This window comes from Anoplophora glabripennis, unplaced genomic scaffold, assembly GCF_000390285.2.
Source record: "Anoplophora glabripennis isolate ALB-LARVAE unplaced genomic scaffold, Agla_2.0 scaffold87, whole genome shotgun sequence".
NCBI lineage: Eukaryota > Metazoa > Arthropoda > Insecta > Coleoptera > Cerambycidae > Anoplophora > Anoplophora glabripennis.
Genome location: NW_019416928.1, coordinates 8,324 through 26,144, shown reverse-complemented (window position 1 = coordinate 26,144; position 17,821 = coordinate 8,324). Strand labels below are relative to the sequence as shown.

General features: G+C 33.3%; 1 protein-coding gene across 1 annotated transcript in view; it reads right to left on the bottom strand.

Moving 5' to 3' along the window:
• LOC111692024 (putative nuclease HARBI1) overlaps positions 1–17,305 on the bottom strand; it is a 46,907-nt gene extending 29,602 nt beyond the window's left edge. The window contains exons 1-2 of the mRNA XM_023455697.1: positions 17,038–17,305; positions 16,551–16,972 (exon numbers count right to left, since the gene is read on the bottom strand). Coding sequence (XP_023311465.1) covers positions 16,551–16,972; positions 17,038–17,305 — 690 coding nt within the window. The remainder of the gene's footprint in view (positions 1–16,550; positions 16,973–17,037) is intronic.
• Between the last annotated feature and the right edge of the window lie 516 nt (positions 17,306–17,821).

The following is a 17,821-nucleotide window of genomic DNA, read 5'->3' as shown; positions in this document are numbered from 1 at the left end:
ATAAAAGCGAAAGAGGTCACTTTGTGGAATTCCGCAACTGACGATTTTTTAAGAGGCATTAAGAACGAAATGTACGTGACGCCTCTGCTTGCGTTTATGTCATAAAAACAAATAATGTAGGAGTGGTGTCTTTGTTGGAATGATTAATAAAATCTAAGAAGAGTTCGCCTCATCTTTAAAAATATATTTGCGCGGTGGTGTTTACAAAATCAACGGAAATAAACGAATTACGAAAACGATGTGATACAAAAAAAATTTAAATGAAAAGTATTTAAAATTAACCATTTTTTAAATTAAAAATTATATTTATTCCGATTTAAAGTATGCAATCTGAAGAGAAATTTATTTTAAAAAAATAAACGAATACGAGGAAGTTATTGAAACTGGTAATTTTGGTAAAAAATACTGTTACATGTTTTCAGGAAATTCGAAAATGTTACCTAGAATATAAAACAGTATGTTCAAACAGAAAGTTTTCCCAAATACAATAAGCTTTCTTAGTAATTTAAAAATTTCATAACATTTACATAATAAAACGACAATTTTAAGAGAAATTATACTGAACTGAACATTTTATTGAATATCCAGTATTATATTTCAAGGGAAAGCTGCAGAATAGCAGAATTCTATTAAGTACAGTTACTATACCTACTATTGTAAAGTAAAATTTTTATATGTTCGTTACTCCAACAGAAAGAATGTACGAAAAAAACGGAGAAATTTTTAGTTCACTACACATTCCTGCTTCACAAATCGTTTATTCAAATACGAGGTCTGGTCAGAAAATAACCGAACATTTTGAATTACGCGGTAATAGGGATATTTAGTGATATACGGTTGACAGCATTGCGCTGCGCATAACTTCCTCTATAACCACATGTTCTTGAATTGTTGATCTCGTTTAGTTTTCGTGATTGTTATTTGAGTGCAACATGTTTAAGTGATTATTTAAGATGTCAAAATAAAACTATTAAAAGAGGAGGGCCCCTAAGGCCGGTTTTTGGCCTAATTTATTTTTGGCTGAAAAAATCTGAAAAAATTTCTGAATACTGAATCGTTTCCACGCTAAACGGACAAACCCCCTCACCAACCTTTCCCCCTCCACCCCCTTAAATGCCGGGGAAACCTCGCTTAAGGGCCCCATATTCTTTCAATAGTGTTTTCCGCAAAGACAAATAATTTCAAGCATTTAATAACTGAATAATCTAAAGCTTATCAAATAATAGGAATGTTATGTCATTCCACCCGAGTATTTTCAAAGACGCCGCAGTAAAACGAATAAACAGGTGCAAAAAACGATCATACCATCAAGGTTTTAGGTACTGAAATCTACGAAAATACTAACTTTTTTATATATAATTCCACATGTAAATATTCTTATAACATTTACTTGCTTAGTCCTACATATAAAATTGTTTACTTTTACTTATAATACGTGAAAATAATTCCTAAAGTGTGGGGTTAGAATAACAGCAAACGCATGTTTTACAAACGCTTTTTTTAGTTATTATTTTATTTGAGTAAATTTAAATGGTAACAATGAATAAACAAAACATCAAGGATTTTATTTTTGTGTTTACTTTTGTTCTACACGTTTTACTTTTAAAGATTTCAGTACCTAAAAACGCCAGAAATTTCACTATTTCTCAGCCAGGAATATGGCCACCTTAGGAATCTTTAAAGAGCTTAGAGATGCGAAAGACATTCAATTCCTATAAATCTTCCATATGAAGAATTTTTTGGGTCGCTGATCACGAATCTGGTCTCAGAATCACGAAATTCAAAATGGCGAATCCAATATGGCGGACAAGAAAATTGAAATGTCTTCAAAATGCATGAATTTTTTTGTAATGGGGATTTTTGGGTCTATGATTACGAATCTGGACTCTAAATCACGGAATTTAAAATGGCGGATTCAATATGGCGGACAAAAAAAATAAAATATCTTTAAAATGCATGAATTTATGTGTAGTGGGGGTTTTTGGGTCTCTGATTACGAATCTGAAGGCAGAATGACAAAATTCAAAATGACGTATTCCATATGGCGGACATTCATATTTTAATTGCATTTTAATATTATGCACTCAAAACTTCCATTCTTTTCTCCTTAAATACACTGTTACGTAATTTTATCCACGCCCATGCCGATATAACGAAATATTATATAGGTCAGAAGTGAAGTTTACTCATAACTACCAAATTTCAATAAATCGTCTCTTCTGGTTCCAGCTGTATCACAAAACAAAAACGTCACAGATTTTAATGCCATTTCAAATGAAGCTATCCAGCACTGCTTCGCGAAATGAAAACACCGTTGGGAAAAATGTGTGAATAGGAGAAAGGACTATGGAGTACCTTGAAGGAAACAAGAAGCAATAACGTATAAAATGAATAATAAAGTTGAAAAACATAAAGTTCGGTTATTTTCTGAACAGACCTCGCATAAATAATATTGCAAATCTGTAACAGACGACATTAGTTGTCATAGATACTGGAGAATTTTTCAAAAAGAATATTTTAAAAACATTATGATTGTATTGAAGGAAATTTTGTAAACTTTTGAAAAATAAAGACATTTATTAATAGTTCAATATTTTTATGAAGGAACGATGTTCCCTCTAATTTTGTCGCTGACCGCGGTACAAAAGTATATGGGAGCAAAAATGTTCAAAACGTATGTAAAAATGTGCAAATGGGGGTGGGGTCCTGTGCCTGTGTTCGAAATCATTTTTTTAATACTCTTGAAAATTACATTTTACAGCATTTTAATAACACACAAACAAGAAAGGATTTTTACATTTCAAAATTTTTTTTTAATCCTCTAAATTTGACTTTTTTGCGAAATTTGGATTTTTGCCATTTTTAGATGCAACTCTTTTATAAAATAAAATTTAAAATAAGACCATTGTGCTCAGAATACAAAAACGGCTGCGCCATTTTCGAAAAATTAGTGCACCCGAGCAGCTTAGAGGAGACTACCGAAAAAATAGTGTTCACACAATGTTTAAAAAAAAATTAAAAATTATATCATTAAAAAATATAAATATATTACTCTTGATTTCACTATTGTTAACGGTGTACAACCAAGATAATACACAATACACTAAAGTACTCTAATAAAAAATATGTATTACTTTAAGTAGCTTGTTTAATTCTTTTAATAAAGTTTATAACTTTCTCTTGAAACAGAGTGACTCTTGAATACTTCCAGGAACATGAAATTCTGAGAAATAACATTATATATTTTTAACCAGAAAATAGTTGCTGCTATTATTTGAAACTAGAACGAAATATATTAACCTAGCTAGTGTCAGCGGTGAGCAAGTAAATATTTGATGGAAAAAATATGAGAGAGTTTCGTTAAACTGAAATGAACTTGACACGACATAATAGTGCATTAAATTCAAAAACGCACAAAATCTAACTCGAACCATTTATTTTATATCGTACTAACTTATAAGTTGTTAAAATTAATTAATTTAATGGCTGAATAATAAATAGGCAAACCTATATACTGAAACACTTGCACAAAGGTTATTTTTAATTAGTTTAACACCTAATATTTATGAGATAACATCTATATATATCACATTTAATAAGTTTAAAGAGCAATTTACTTATCTTAGGCAAAATACAACTAATTGTACACAGGAACTGGGATGAACATGAACAGAAGTCAATAAGCTGCTTGCCGGTATCTTGATACACAAACAAGAAAAAATATATTTCATATGCCCGATTTATGATCATATCACATTTTGAGGAAAATTCCAGTTAAAGTACAGAAATGTTACGAGAATACTAAAAATTTTTTGCGGATATTAAAAAAAATCAAATTTTATTTGCAAATATTCCCTACATACAATTGTAATTTCTTTTTTATTCTTCTTCAAATATACTTAATTTTATCATCCTTGTCCGATAATTTAGTATATCTATTATTTTGAGAAAAATGTGACAATTAGTAAACGCGAGGGGAATAATTGTTACTAAATGTAATAACTGGACAATTACTATATGCATTCATAATAATTAATGAAATGTAATTTTTATCGAATATTTCTATTTATTTGTTCACAAAATATTCATTTATAACTCGAAATCGCTTTTTTCCCTAGGGAGGTAAGTTACCTCACTTACCTCCCGTTGTCTATAACAACTTCCACTTCTACGGTAAAATTCACTTACTTCCTTAAAAACAATGTATTAATAGTAAATTTACTATAGTGGGAGCAGATAAAGAATATTTACTTCATTTCTTTAAAGGGACAATTTTTTTCAGTAAATTAAATGTAAAATTTAGAAATATGGAAATTTTGCTAGAAATTCTCTCAATTTTTTGCAGTGTAGGAAAACTCTTTTGTATATGGTAGCCCCTATGTCTGTGAATTGATTTACTCAATTATTACAAAGCTGAGAGACTGACCAAGATTAAAACAATTTCTGTAACAAACGTTTAACATATTTACTACTATTTAATGATTTTCTTCTCGTACTGAAGGTTTACAATGTTAGTCTACATTTTTACGTTTGGGGTTTGACTAACGATAAACCTTTTGAGATTGCCATTAGTACTAACATAACCAGAACAATTGAATCGGTAATTTTTGAATAAATCATATTAATAAAAGTCCTCTAAAACAAAAAATGATTTTTAGGAATATACAATATCTATAATCGGTTAAGAATCACATCCTGAAACTAATAGACGAACATAATAACAATAGTTAGTGCACATAAGCTTGACGATCAGACCTAAAAATGGACCAACTGGATAATTATCCACGCCTAGTCACCTATCACTCGATGAATCAATTAATTGTTAATTAAAAAAATAATTCACAGTATTGGTAATTGGAAAATTACTGACATTGAAGAACTTCACAGAAGACTACTCGTGGAATTTATATTTTATATTGTAAAATTTATATGTTAAGATGGCGATGGGAGTAACAGCTTACAAAGATGTAGTTTAGGGAAGATATAGTCATTCCAGATCTTTTTTTATTCCAAGGAATTTCAAACTTAAAGCTATAATGACGGAGCACTAAAGGTTTACCACAATTGTCTTATTACTGCATGTTACTGAAACGCTCTGTTCTTACGAATCCGCGCACATATACATACTCGCATACTTTCACTCACACACTCGCTCAAACACTCATATACACACTCACCCTTTGAGTGTACACACTCATATACGAAGAGTACAGCAGTAATTGTCACTCCCAAATCATTCTGTTACCTTACTACTTTATCTCGGGTTCCATCAATAGCAGAAGGGTGGTGGGAATATGTGTTACCCTCGTGAAGGCCGGTACATTTATTTGTGTTTAATAGAATTAACGAAGTACTGCACCAACAATCAACTTCTGCAGGATTAGTTTGAATGATTTGGTGCTGCTTCCATACTTTTTATATTTTCCATATAAAAAATATGAGGAATAGTCATTAGGTAATAAAAACAGAAGTGGACCAAGAATAGATCCTTGTGTTACACCAAATCGTAGCTGGTAAAAGAAGAAAAGTTTGATCTAACGCGACATAAAACGTTCTATTGCTCAAATAGCTTTGAATCCACGAGTTCAGTCATCCGCGAAGTCGCAGGTGATCAAGCTCTATCTGGAGATACTGTCGAAGGCTTTGGAGAAGTAACAAACGCCGGTCGACAGGATTCCACGATCAAACTCGAGGGACCACTGATTTACACTTGACACCAGTTTATTGGTAGCAAATCTGTCTGGAATAAAACCGAGTTGTGATCATGACAACAGATTATGAATTAAGGACAAAAATCTTGAGGCAAATGAGCATCAGGTTGATTTGTCGATAATTGTCAGAGTTTGATTATAGAATATAAATATGACACATACCTGGTTGTAATCATAAAAATGTGGTAAATTAAAATGAATCCATTATGAAGTTCATAAGAAAAACAATAGTTGCATGTCGTTTTACAAGTACTTGAACAAGCAAACAGCATCATGTCAGATTATTGTATCCTAATTAACTTTCTTGTAAAACGATATTTTTTGGTGCTAGGCTAACTTGTACATCTAGATCTTATGTGTCATAAGGTATTACTTGTATTTTCCGTGTTCGTGGGATAAACGATATTTTCTGCATCAGCAGACACCAGTAGCATAATTAATTAATTGTGTGTAGAAAATCTCTTTACTAAAATACAATGCGATGGTGTATAATTAACGGTCGTTCATGGATTTTATTTATATCCATTGTATTGCAAAAGAAACACTGTAAAATATAGCGTTATGTTACGATGGTACAACATACAATTGATGTAAAAAAATAGTTATTTTTTATTCTATGTTGGGAAGTATAATGTTTGTATTCAAGAGTGAAGAGTTTTCTTGTGAACTCCACCGAATAAAAAACACGCTAGAGTGCAAAACGACTTCGCAACTATGTGTGGAAACATTGTTAAAATTGGCGAAAAAAGAAGTAAAACATTTAATATTTACATAAAATTGATTAGACCGTTATAGTATAAATACAAGTATGTATCCCACTAACCAAAAAAAAAAAAAAATTACGAAAAAAAATTGTGTTAAAATATGTATAACCATATTATAGTTATTTATTGTATAAGTGTTTTAAGTAGCATTTTATCCACGCAAGAATGTTTAAACGCGAGAACGGAGTTCGAGAGTTTAATATTCTTAAGTGGATAAAAGGCAATGGTAAAAATGCAAGAAAATAATTGTGTTCCTGTGGCTGTTTTTGAAGATGCTCAAAAAGCAATTTTCCATTTATTGCCAGCGAAATCCAGGGAACATTACGAAGAAGTGTTCGCCGACTACGACTGTAGTGAAAAAGGAGAGTAATGACAATGAATGAAGAAATCATGCTATTGTATTTTTTAAATTTGAAGAAAAAATATGCAATTTCATCTATGTGGTCAAAGTATTCGATGTTGAAGTCTACTATAAAGGTCTGCAAAAATATTAATATTGGAAAATACAGGGTGTTAAAAAGAGAGTGTAAAATATTTAAGGACGTAATAGTATGAACCAAAATAAGCAGAAAAGTCTCAATAAACATGGGTCCACAAAGTAACGGTTGCGGAGATATGGATGTTTTATGTTTTTTAGCCCCTTTTTTTATTTTGCAAAAACGTTGTGTATTTTCTTATAATAGTTGGTTGATGTTTAGTGAAATAAACAGTACGTATTTGACAGTTGTTCTCAGTGCACAAGTTTTCTTTCGCTATGGCTGGTTACTCTAACGCAGAATTAACAGACATGCATTTCATGTATGGTCGTGCTAATGGGAACGCCACCGAAGCGCGACGTCTTTATGTTGACGCTTATCCAAATCGCCATTTTCCTTCACAACGCATGTTTGGAAGAATTCACCAAAGATTGCGTGATACCGGTTCCTTGAGCAAACAGTGCCATTTATCCGGAAGACCAAGGTCGGTATCCACTCCTAGAGCAGAAGAAGAAATTCTAGCACTGGTAGAGCAGAATCCAGGTACGAGTGTGCGGAGAATAGCAGCTGAGGTAGGAATTAGTGGTCATCTTATTTGGAGAATCCTTCGCAAACAACTGCTTTATCCATACCATATGCAACGAGTAAAGGCCTTAAATCCAATAAATGATCATCAAGTACGTTTGTTTTTTTTGCCGCTGGTTTCTACGTCATGATGCTGAAGACCCTCGTTTTCTTGCAAACATTCTTTTTACTGATGAGGCCGAGTTCACAAGAAATGGAGTGTTTAATTTTCACAATACGCATATTTGGGCCGACGAAAATCCTCATACTCTAATAGAATCTGGACATCAGGCACGTTTTTCATTAAACATTTGGATGGGTATTGTAGGTGACAGGTTTCTAGGTCCTGTTGTTTTACCAAACCGATTAACAGGCGCTGCTTACCTCAACTTTCTACAGAACACACTGTATGAGTTTTTGGAAGACATTCCTTCGAATCAGAGGCAACAAATGTGGTTCCAGCATGATGGTGCTCCAGCTCCTTTTCCATGGCCGTTAGAGAGCATTTACACCAAACTTTTCCACAAAGATGGGTATGAAGGGCCGGACCTGTTTTATGGCCTCCAAGATCGTCTGATCTGAACCCTCTATATTTATTTGTTTGGGGATATTTGAAGACATTAGTGTATGGTACTCCTGTAAATAGCCTGGAAGAGCTGCAGCTACGGATTAATCAAAAGTGTCAAGAAATCCAAACCATGGAGGGTGTTTTCGAAGGAGTTCGAATATCGTTGAGACGAAGATGTCGTGCCTGCTTGGAAATGGACGGAGGGCACTTTGAACATCTTCTGTAACTTTGTTTTTTGTTTGTTAAAAGCTTCCTTTGTTGGTTTATTTCTAATAAAATAAAATGTTTGAAAAACGAATAGTGGTCCATATCTCCGCAACCGTTACTTTGCGGACCCATATTTATTAAGACTTTTCTGCTTATTTTGGTTCATACTATTACCTCCTGAAATATTTTATTTTTTAACACCCTGTATAACAAGCTTACATCTTATTTGAAGAGTGAATTGAGATTATACAAAGCAAAAAAAGCTGCTGTATTGGAAAGAGCACATATTGAAGAATTTTTGACTGGGGCTTCCGATAAAGAATATTTAATGATTAAGGTAATATCTCTACCTTTTACATGTTGTTAGGTATATAGTGAACTTTGAATTATTTTAGGTTGCACTAATAATAGGGATTTCTGGTGCCTATCGATGCTGACAAATTGACAAATTTGAAAATTAGTGACTTGCAGGACTTTGATTCAATACCTGACACCAAGACGGGCATCAAGAAAATTTACAATTATAGAACGATTTCGCGTGAATACTGCTCTCTGCGCCCAACAAAAGACATATTATTTTTAAGATACGTTCATCAAAAATATATGTACATTTCAGTCTTTTGGAATCACACATTGGCGAAAGTAGTATGTAGTAAATAGTTGCTTCATTCCTGAATATCGCAAATCAAGAAGCATATACTGGCCATTGTATGAGGCGCACTTCAACAACTTTATTGTCCAATAAAGGTGCTGATCTTACAACCATCAAACGGCATGGTGCATGGAAGAGCTCATCTGTAGCAGAAAGTTATGTTGACGAGTCTATATCTAACAAACTTGATATTCCAAGGAAAGTCCAAGGAAAATATTATAATATATGTAATATAAAAAAGTTCGGCAGATGTTACGCGTTCCGAAAATGATGGCAACAATGTACAAGGGTTGTTATTAACGGAAAGGAACTTAAATATGATAAAACAAAAAACGAAATATTACTATAAATGTAAATGTGAATGTTAATAAGTAAATAAATTAAATTTGATTTATTATAGGTTTTATTTTTTCATTATTCTACTGAAATAAAGTCATTTTATTCCACTAGTGGATCACTTTAGGCGGTTCATATGTATTGTGGGTACAAAAAATTGATTGAGTAAAATTTGTTCTATTAATTGAAATAAACATATTTTCAAACGTAAGTAAGTTGTCGTAACATTATAACAATTGATCTAAATAAATTAATAAGTAAAAGTTGTATAGGAATGAATTTTTTATACCTGAAAAAAAAAAAATCTTTTACGTTCAAGATAAAATATATTTTTGACACTTAGGAAACAGGATTAAAATGTTATCAGTTTCTGACAATATTCAAAGAAATAAATTTAGTATCATTTGCTGAACTTCTAAAGCTTAGGAGTTAAAAAAATTAAAATTTCCATTTCGCCTTGAAAATTATGAAAAAAAAATCTCCTGGGCTTAAACCAATGCATTCTTTTAATTATCGGTACTCGATTTACTATTGTAGATTGTCAGAAAAATTAAATTTTTACAGGAGAACTAATCCTTCGCCAACTTCTATGAAAATTATGAAATGATCGGTAGATTCTGAAAATGGTATCGAATTTTCTAATATCTGAAAAAAATTATGTTGCAGCAAATTCCCCTTTAAGTAACATTTACAAATTCATTTAAATTATGTCTATTAATAGTGCTGCAATTAAAAACATTAGATTTCGTATACAAGTCAAAGTATTATTCTATTTCCACCGCATTAATAAATCAAAATATGCTTTCATTTATGGCTCTTACTAAACTTTAGGTTAGGCCATTCTTATCATTCGGCCTTAATTTTGACGTTCAAACATAGTTTGTTCATTAAAACCGACTGTACCACCTGTATTACACCATCATTTATTCAGTTTATCAAAACGCTGAAGTATTTCCATTTTACTCAAGAGATTAATATTTTCTCTCTTTAGCATTAATTAATAATTTTAAGCCGAAAATCGTATTCGCTCCACAATCTTATTTATTCGTTATTGCGCAACTAATGAAAACAGTCTAACCTATGAAAACTAGGTTAAGGTGTGCAGAGCAGCAATTTTGTTAAATGACATCAGATAGCCCAAGTAATAAAACATAAGTATTGCAGAATAAATATGATATCCTATGACATATTAGACAGGAAATTAATTGAAGTAAAGAAATGCCACCAACTTGAATCATTTCATTTAATAAAATAATAAAAAATGCGATCATCTCCCAGTTGTCAATCAAGTTAATAGTTCAAGAAACGAACATACACTAAAAGAAATAATTAACTGTCCTTCTATTAATTTGTATAAGGTGAGGCGCAGTCCTAGAAAGAGTGATGCCAGATCTACAGATTTTTTTGGAATTGGGGAAATAGGCAATTTTGCTTTATTTCTTGGGATTTTTAAGTCATTTTAAAAAGTATACTTAAATAACAACTAAATGAATAACTTCTCAGTAGGGGAAACAAGGTCCCTAGATTTACAAACGGAGGTATCTACTAGCTACTGTAAAAAGTTTTCTTTGTTACGCGTTGTACTGCCCTCTGTTTACGGTTGGTATTATCATATCGGAATACCGAAGTCGAAATTGTATAAGTAGTGACATCTATTAAAAAAAAGCCAAACGACGAAAACAAAGATGACCACCGGTCGCTGAATTACAAGTGGAAGTGGATCTTATTTCTGGAAGGGCGAAACGGGCGGTGACTATGAGGCGCCTTCATTATAGCCATCCTTTTCTATCGCACAGATTTCTATGATTTACTTTATCGCTCTCACGTAGTGGCCAATGAAGCATGGGGACTTTCCGACCCTTTATAATCTTATAATTAGAGCTCGGGACACGGTCGGACAATCATAGCCGTCACATCGGCCTTTCGCTACAGCGCACCGTACGAAACCGGTAATAATGGCAGTTATTGGCTAAGCGTTTGCTTCGTGTATACGTATTTTTAATGTTCTAATAACGTCGAATGCGCCAAGGGGTAAAAACCGCTCTTTCGCTTATAAAGTGCCCAAATTTATTTATTTTTATTTATACCTACCTGTTTATTTATTTGTTTATGACGAACACGCCTATGACTATCCGACGAAAACACCGAGCTTTACTTATAATGTAAAGAGTGCAGTTATAAGAAGGCAACGATTGTGTAACTTTTTGTTTGAATAAAATTACATAAAAGAGAACCCGACCTACAGCTAACGCTGTACCACATTGCAGCCGCCCTAAAATTTCCGATGTCTAGTATCAACTTTGGCTTACAGAATAAAAAGTGAGGGATGGTGAGACTACAGATATTTTGATTTTTACTGGAACTTTTAAAATAGGATGAGAAAGTTTAACGACAAGGTTAATAATTGAATCTAACTAACTACACATAGTTATGGCAAAAAAGTGACTTATTTGAAATAAAAAATATATTTGCTAGACAATCTGGCAACCGCGAGAACTTTTACTAAGATAAAAAATTGTACTACACCACAATAACTTTTTAACTTTTTAACAGCTAGAAGGCTCCTTTAGCAAAATGTTTTTTATTATGACAGCGTAACCTTTTTGGAGCCTATTTGTTGCAGATATTTTGTTAGGATTAAACAATTTCTACTTATGGTCAAAAGACATTTCCCTCAGTGTAAATGCAAACTTGTGACAAGGAAATGCAGACTAACAAGAATATCGCAAACCAATTAGATTGCCGGAAAAAAGGTAATGGAAGAAACCTAATTGTGAACGCTCGACGGATCAGTTGGCATTATTTTTTACGAGGCCTTGATGGAGGCTTCCATCCTGCATAAAACAATAATGAGATTACTTTTAACTGCTATATTGAGCACGAATTCTCAAGCGTTTAACAATGTCTCTGATAGAGGTGTCACGACTGACACGACAACAACAATAATATAATATTCACTACTGCGTTACGATGATAATATCGCGTTATTTTTATTTCAGGCGCACAAAAAAAAATAAATTAAATTTTCAAGCTTAACTTTCCCGCAGCTCGCCACAGAAGATTTAAGTAAATAAAAACGTAATTCAATAATTAATATATTCTAGCGTTTATAAAATATGTAAAAAAAACTAATTTTTCCAGAATGGCGCCAAATAGCCATCAATTATTGTTTAGAATTAAAAAAAAAATGAAATTCAAGTTGTTTAAAACATGTTATTTACCTACTTATAATCTGCTCAAAAAAAACTTGTACGTTTAGTAATATTTTAATCTTTTATAAAATAACAGAATTACTCATACAAGTATTCGAAAGACCTGAGAAGCATCATCTACGTTATAAATAAATTTAAAAAATTTTTAATTACCTCTTCAGATAAAAGGTGCAAGAAATCTAAGTGTTTATTTTCTTATTGCTAGAGTTTATTTTCTTACTGCTAATTTGTGTCATATTAACATTTATAAATAGATATATACCAAACAGAACAAAATTGAAAAAATAGAAGTAGTGGGACATCCTGATTTCAAAAGATAGGAATATATACAGGGTGGCCCAGTTTCCGATGCGGGACCGATAGAGATTCAAAAAATAATATGAGTGCTATATACACTACATTCGAGAAATGCTTCGTTAAAGAAATATAAGGTGTACAAGATAGGTTTAAAAAAATCAAATTTATTAGTTGTTGCCAAACGGCTAAAGATACGTTTCGCAATGAAAAACATAATTTTTAGTTTTGCCAGTGGCTCATAAAAAGAAATCCAATGGAGTCATGTCGGGCGACTTCGGCAGCCATAAAATAGGCTCATCTCGACCTATCTATTGATAACCATAAGTATTTGATGAGTGCTGACTGAACTAAATTGCTAAAATGCACGTCATGCATAAACTACATCCGATTTCTAATTTCTAAGGGCACATTTTCTAATAAATCATTTAAGCTTTGTTACAAGAATTGCAAATACATGGCACCATATGGACCGCCTAGCCGGGTGTCTTGGCCGATGCATTTCGATCGGCCTGGGTAAGCATCACGGATGCAGGCTGGAACTTGGATGGGTGACCTAAGACAGGCTCGGGACGTGGCTGTGGCAGCCTATCAGAAACCTGGGTCGCTCAACACCTGCGTGTAGTCCCCGATAAAATGGTAATGAGAATAGAGCAATAAATCTCTGTAACTCAAATATATCATATATAAAAAAATTGTACGAGACTCTACCACCAAGCCACCCGTGTAGGATGGTTTGAAGAAAAGTACTCGAGTAATGAAAGGGGGGTGTATAAGGGGCCCAAGTGCCCCCGGCATACATACATACATACATGGCACCATTTAATGTCTTCAAACAAGAACGATCAACGATCCAATAAGATGAATCCCAATAATCTCCGCCCATACGTTAACAATGAGCCTTTGTTGGTGCCTAAATCGTTGCAAAAACCAATTTGCGTAATTGACTCTTGCAGGATAATCAGCGGGAGACAATTCATGTATTTGGACGTGATAAGGATGTAGCAGTTGTTCTGGAAGGATTTCATGAACGGTCCACTTTGTCGCATGAACTTGGACCGACAGCTTTCTTACACTATTGGAGGGATTTTCAGCAATCTCATCCAGAAATTACTCCTCTAACGGAAGGTTCCTTCCTCTTCTTGGGGGCGCTTCACTACCACGATGCGGCAAAAAACTTCGTAAAATGTATAGCAAAAGATTAGCTACTTTTCGCATTTTTTTATTTCACTTGACTCTTTACCTCTTTCTCGTAAGCTACGATCAATCCTTTCAGAAATTGTTCGTTACGATAAATGTTGATTTGGAAATGTATCAGAATAAATTCTTCTTGTCTCAACACAATTGCCGAGTGCTTGTTCATAAATTAGATGCATGTCAGCATATTCGTTATAGGAATAATGCTCGATTATTTAGTCTTCGGTACTCAAATCAATCAGAAAATGTTTACAAGTGTTGTCAATAACGACATAAAAACAACTAGTGCTTTATTGCAGAATTCTGATTTATTATTTCAATGACGTGATATACAAAAACTGATTTTTTTCGAAAACGGCAAATTTTATGGAAACAAACGTAGAGTACCTTTTTTAAAGAGGAATGAACAAAGTATTTCAAAATTCAGTTTTCAGCTCTATAAAATGACACCTGTCAAAATTTTGGCCCAACGAGTGTGGTGGCAAGTCCGTTCCTGACTTCTCTGACAGTATAAAACATCTACTATAATATGGCTTTATGAGCCTTTGTGGTCTACATAAAATATTAAAATTTCATTAAATTATACAAGTCGGTTCAAAAGTTAGAATCGGAATCGAAAATCGCTGAGTACCCCTTTGGGGCTTTGTATCTCCGTTAAGGGGCACTTTAGGAATTTTTTTTATGACAAACTAGGGTTATTTTGACCTCCCCTGTACATTCCCGAGAGTAGGCTATATACTTACCAGATACCCTGTATGTATGTATATATGTATGTATGTCGGAGGGGTGGTGGAATTGTCTTCCACCAGGGCACTTAGGCCTTATTAGGCTCCTTGTACACCCTCCTTCATTACTCGAATACTTTTCCTCAAACCATCTTATTTATTACACGGATGGCTTGGTGGCAAAGTCTCGTACAGTTTATGTATGATAGCATGGTCTTGAGTTGCAGAGATTTCTTGCTCTTCTCTCATTACCATTTATCGGGGACCACACGCGTGCGGCAAATGTTGGACGACCCAAGTCTCTTGGTAGGCTGCCCCAGCCACGTCCCCGAGCCTGCCTTAGGTCACCCATCCAAATTCCAGCCCACGTCCGTGATGCTTGACTCGGCAGATCGAAATCCGCCGGCCAAGACACCCGGCTAGGCGGTCCCCTACACCCTGTATGTATTTGTGAAAGAATTTGATCAAGCTATAAGAATGTGAATCTCAGCTTTGAACTTCGAGGGCAGTTTAGGAATTGACCCATATGACTAGTACCTATATAATAAAACTATACTTTTTACACTAAATACATTGAATTGAATCATATTTTTATGTGGAAGGTCATTGCCCCTGTATAGAAACCGCTAAAGGTTTTGAGCTAATCGAGAATACATATTCGTTAGATTCTGTAGTAAACACAATCTTCATCTCAGAATTTTATCTGAATTCCTAGGTCTTGAGTACACAAAGTAATAGCTAATTATTGCGTATGTATCTAATAAAATCCATCATCCACTTAGAATGCAGACTTATATATTCTTTACTCGCCGATAAAACATACTACAATAGAAATTTCTTCTAGCAGAATGCCAATAAAAAAACGCTTTGCGCAATACTAGGATACAGAGTCCTTGAGTTTTTGATTGATCGCAAGTGGAACTTTTATTAACATTTAAAATAAATAAAAGTATTTAATAAATGTGCCACCCCATTAGCGCGTCTAAGGGCCGGTACTTTCAGTCTAGATTAAATACACCGTTAACTAATCGATCTATAAATTAATCCTAGTAAACTAACTGAAGTTTAAAGGATATTGGGTACTTTACGGTTTTTTCAAACACTAGGTTAGGTAAACTGGGTTTGAATTAGGATAGTAGGAAAGACGTACGTCGTACACAAATTTTAAATTTTATGTTATGATGCATGTCATGTGTCATACATTCCTTGTCAAATCTACGATTTTTTAATTACTTTTGCGGTGTGTGTTGAGCTATAAAATGGATAACAAGAAAAAAAGGAGAACAAACTTTACTTAAGGACCCTATTCAGATTGCAAGAAGAAGAACAAAAAATAAAAATAGAAATATTGAAATCCGAACTGAATATGAAACTTAAACAAAGTTTGGGGCTATCTTAATTCTCATTAATAATAAATTATACACAAATCACGTGTTACTTTTGTGATAAGTAAATTATAATATAGTAATGTTAAGGGTTACATCACGTTATTATTAGCCGTTTTTAAACCGAATCTGGTATAAGATACATATTTAATTTTTGGTCAATAAATTTTTCAAATTGACGTCTTATTTCATAGACAATATGTATAACAGTGATTGGATAACCACAAAGTAATACTTATAAAACAAAAACAGAAACACATATTTATTATACATCTAATGGTTTAATTAACAAGAAAAATAGCAAATATAAATAACTTAAGGTAGTGTTGCAAAATAATTTAAGTATTGCTGTTGAATTATATTAAAATTTCTTCGTGGTGGTTGAGCAGGAGGTTCTTCAAAAATTTCTTCAATTTCCTCATGTGGAGCATGTATTTGTATTTCTCTGTTTTGTGTTGCAATATTGTGTAAAATACTCGTAGCTATAATTATTTGTTGTGCTAGAGGAATAGAACATCGTATGCCTAAACTTAAAATGGGAAATCTTCTCTTCCATATGCCAAAAGTTCTCTCAACAACTGTTCGTGTTGATATATGTGAGGAATTATATTTTTGTTCAGCTCGTGTATGAACTTCTGCTAATGGTGTCATAAGATAGTCACGTAGTGGATACCCACTATCCCCTAACAATACAGCATTACCAAAATCACCATTTTCAAATCTTCTTCGTATAATGGAATTTTGAAAGATATTACTATCATGACTTGACCCTGGCCATCTTGCCACTATGTCCATTATCATGTTATTGCTATCAGATACTACCTGTACATTAATGGAGAAGAAGTTCTTTCTGTTCCGAAAAAACTCTGCATTATCTCCCCCTGAAATAAAATAAAAGTACTATTAAAATATAACTTAGGATATGTATAATTTATATCGAAATTACCTGGAGATTGTATTCTTATATGGGTACAATCAATTGCACCTACTACTCGAGGAAAACGTGCCAATTGATAAAAACCTTGCTTCTTTATTCTCATTTCGTCCTCATTTCGTGGAAATTTTATATAATTAGGGCGTAAAGATACCAGTGCTTCTGTAACTCTTCTGATTATTCTACCTGCAGTTGTCTTGTAAACTCCTACAAAATCCCCTACAGTTATATAGAAGCTGCCAGTAGCATAGTATCTCAGAGTAAGTAAAAGCTGGTCCATAGCATCGATTTCATGATACCTACAATTGAAATAAAACATAAAAGGTGAAGATATAATATTGTAACAATACATACTGCAATATAATGCCACGTTTCAACATAGGTTCTATTGCTGGAAGCAAGATTGTCCTGACAGTGTTTTTGGAAAACCGAAATCTATTAAAAAATTGTTCTTCTGTACACTTTTCAAAATGGTTAATGCGTGTTTTTACTTCATATGTACGCAAATTATTCACGTAGTTTATCATTTCTTCATCGTTATCATCGAATAGCTCCTCTAATTCATTCAAATCCATTATATTTAAAAACGTCAGTTCTGTCAAAAGTATCAAAACCACGTTAATCAGGCGGTAATCGCGGATAGATGCTCCGATTAAATTTAACTACGGACACGCCCACTTTAACTCCTGGTTAATGGTTGACAGTGTTTGAATGTAACCGAAACGAAGGGTTAAAGTTTAACCGAGGTTTATATTTATCTAATCTAGACTGAAAGTACCGGCCCTAAGAATCCATA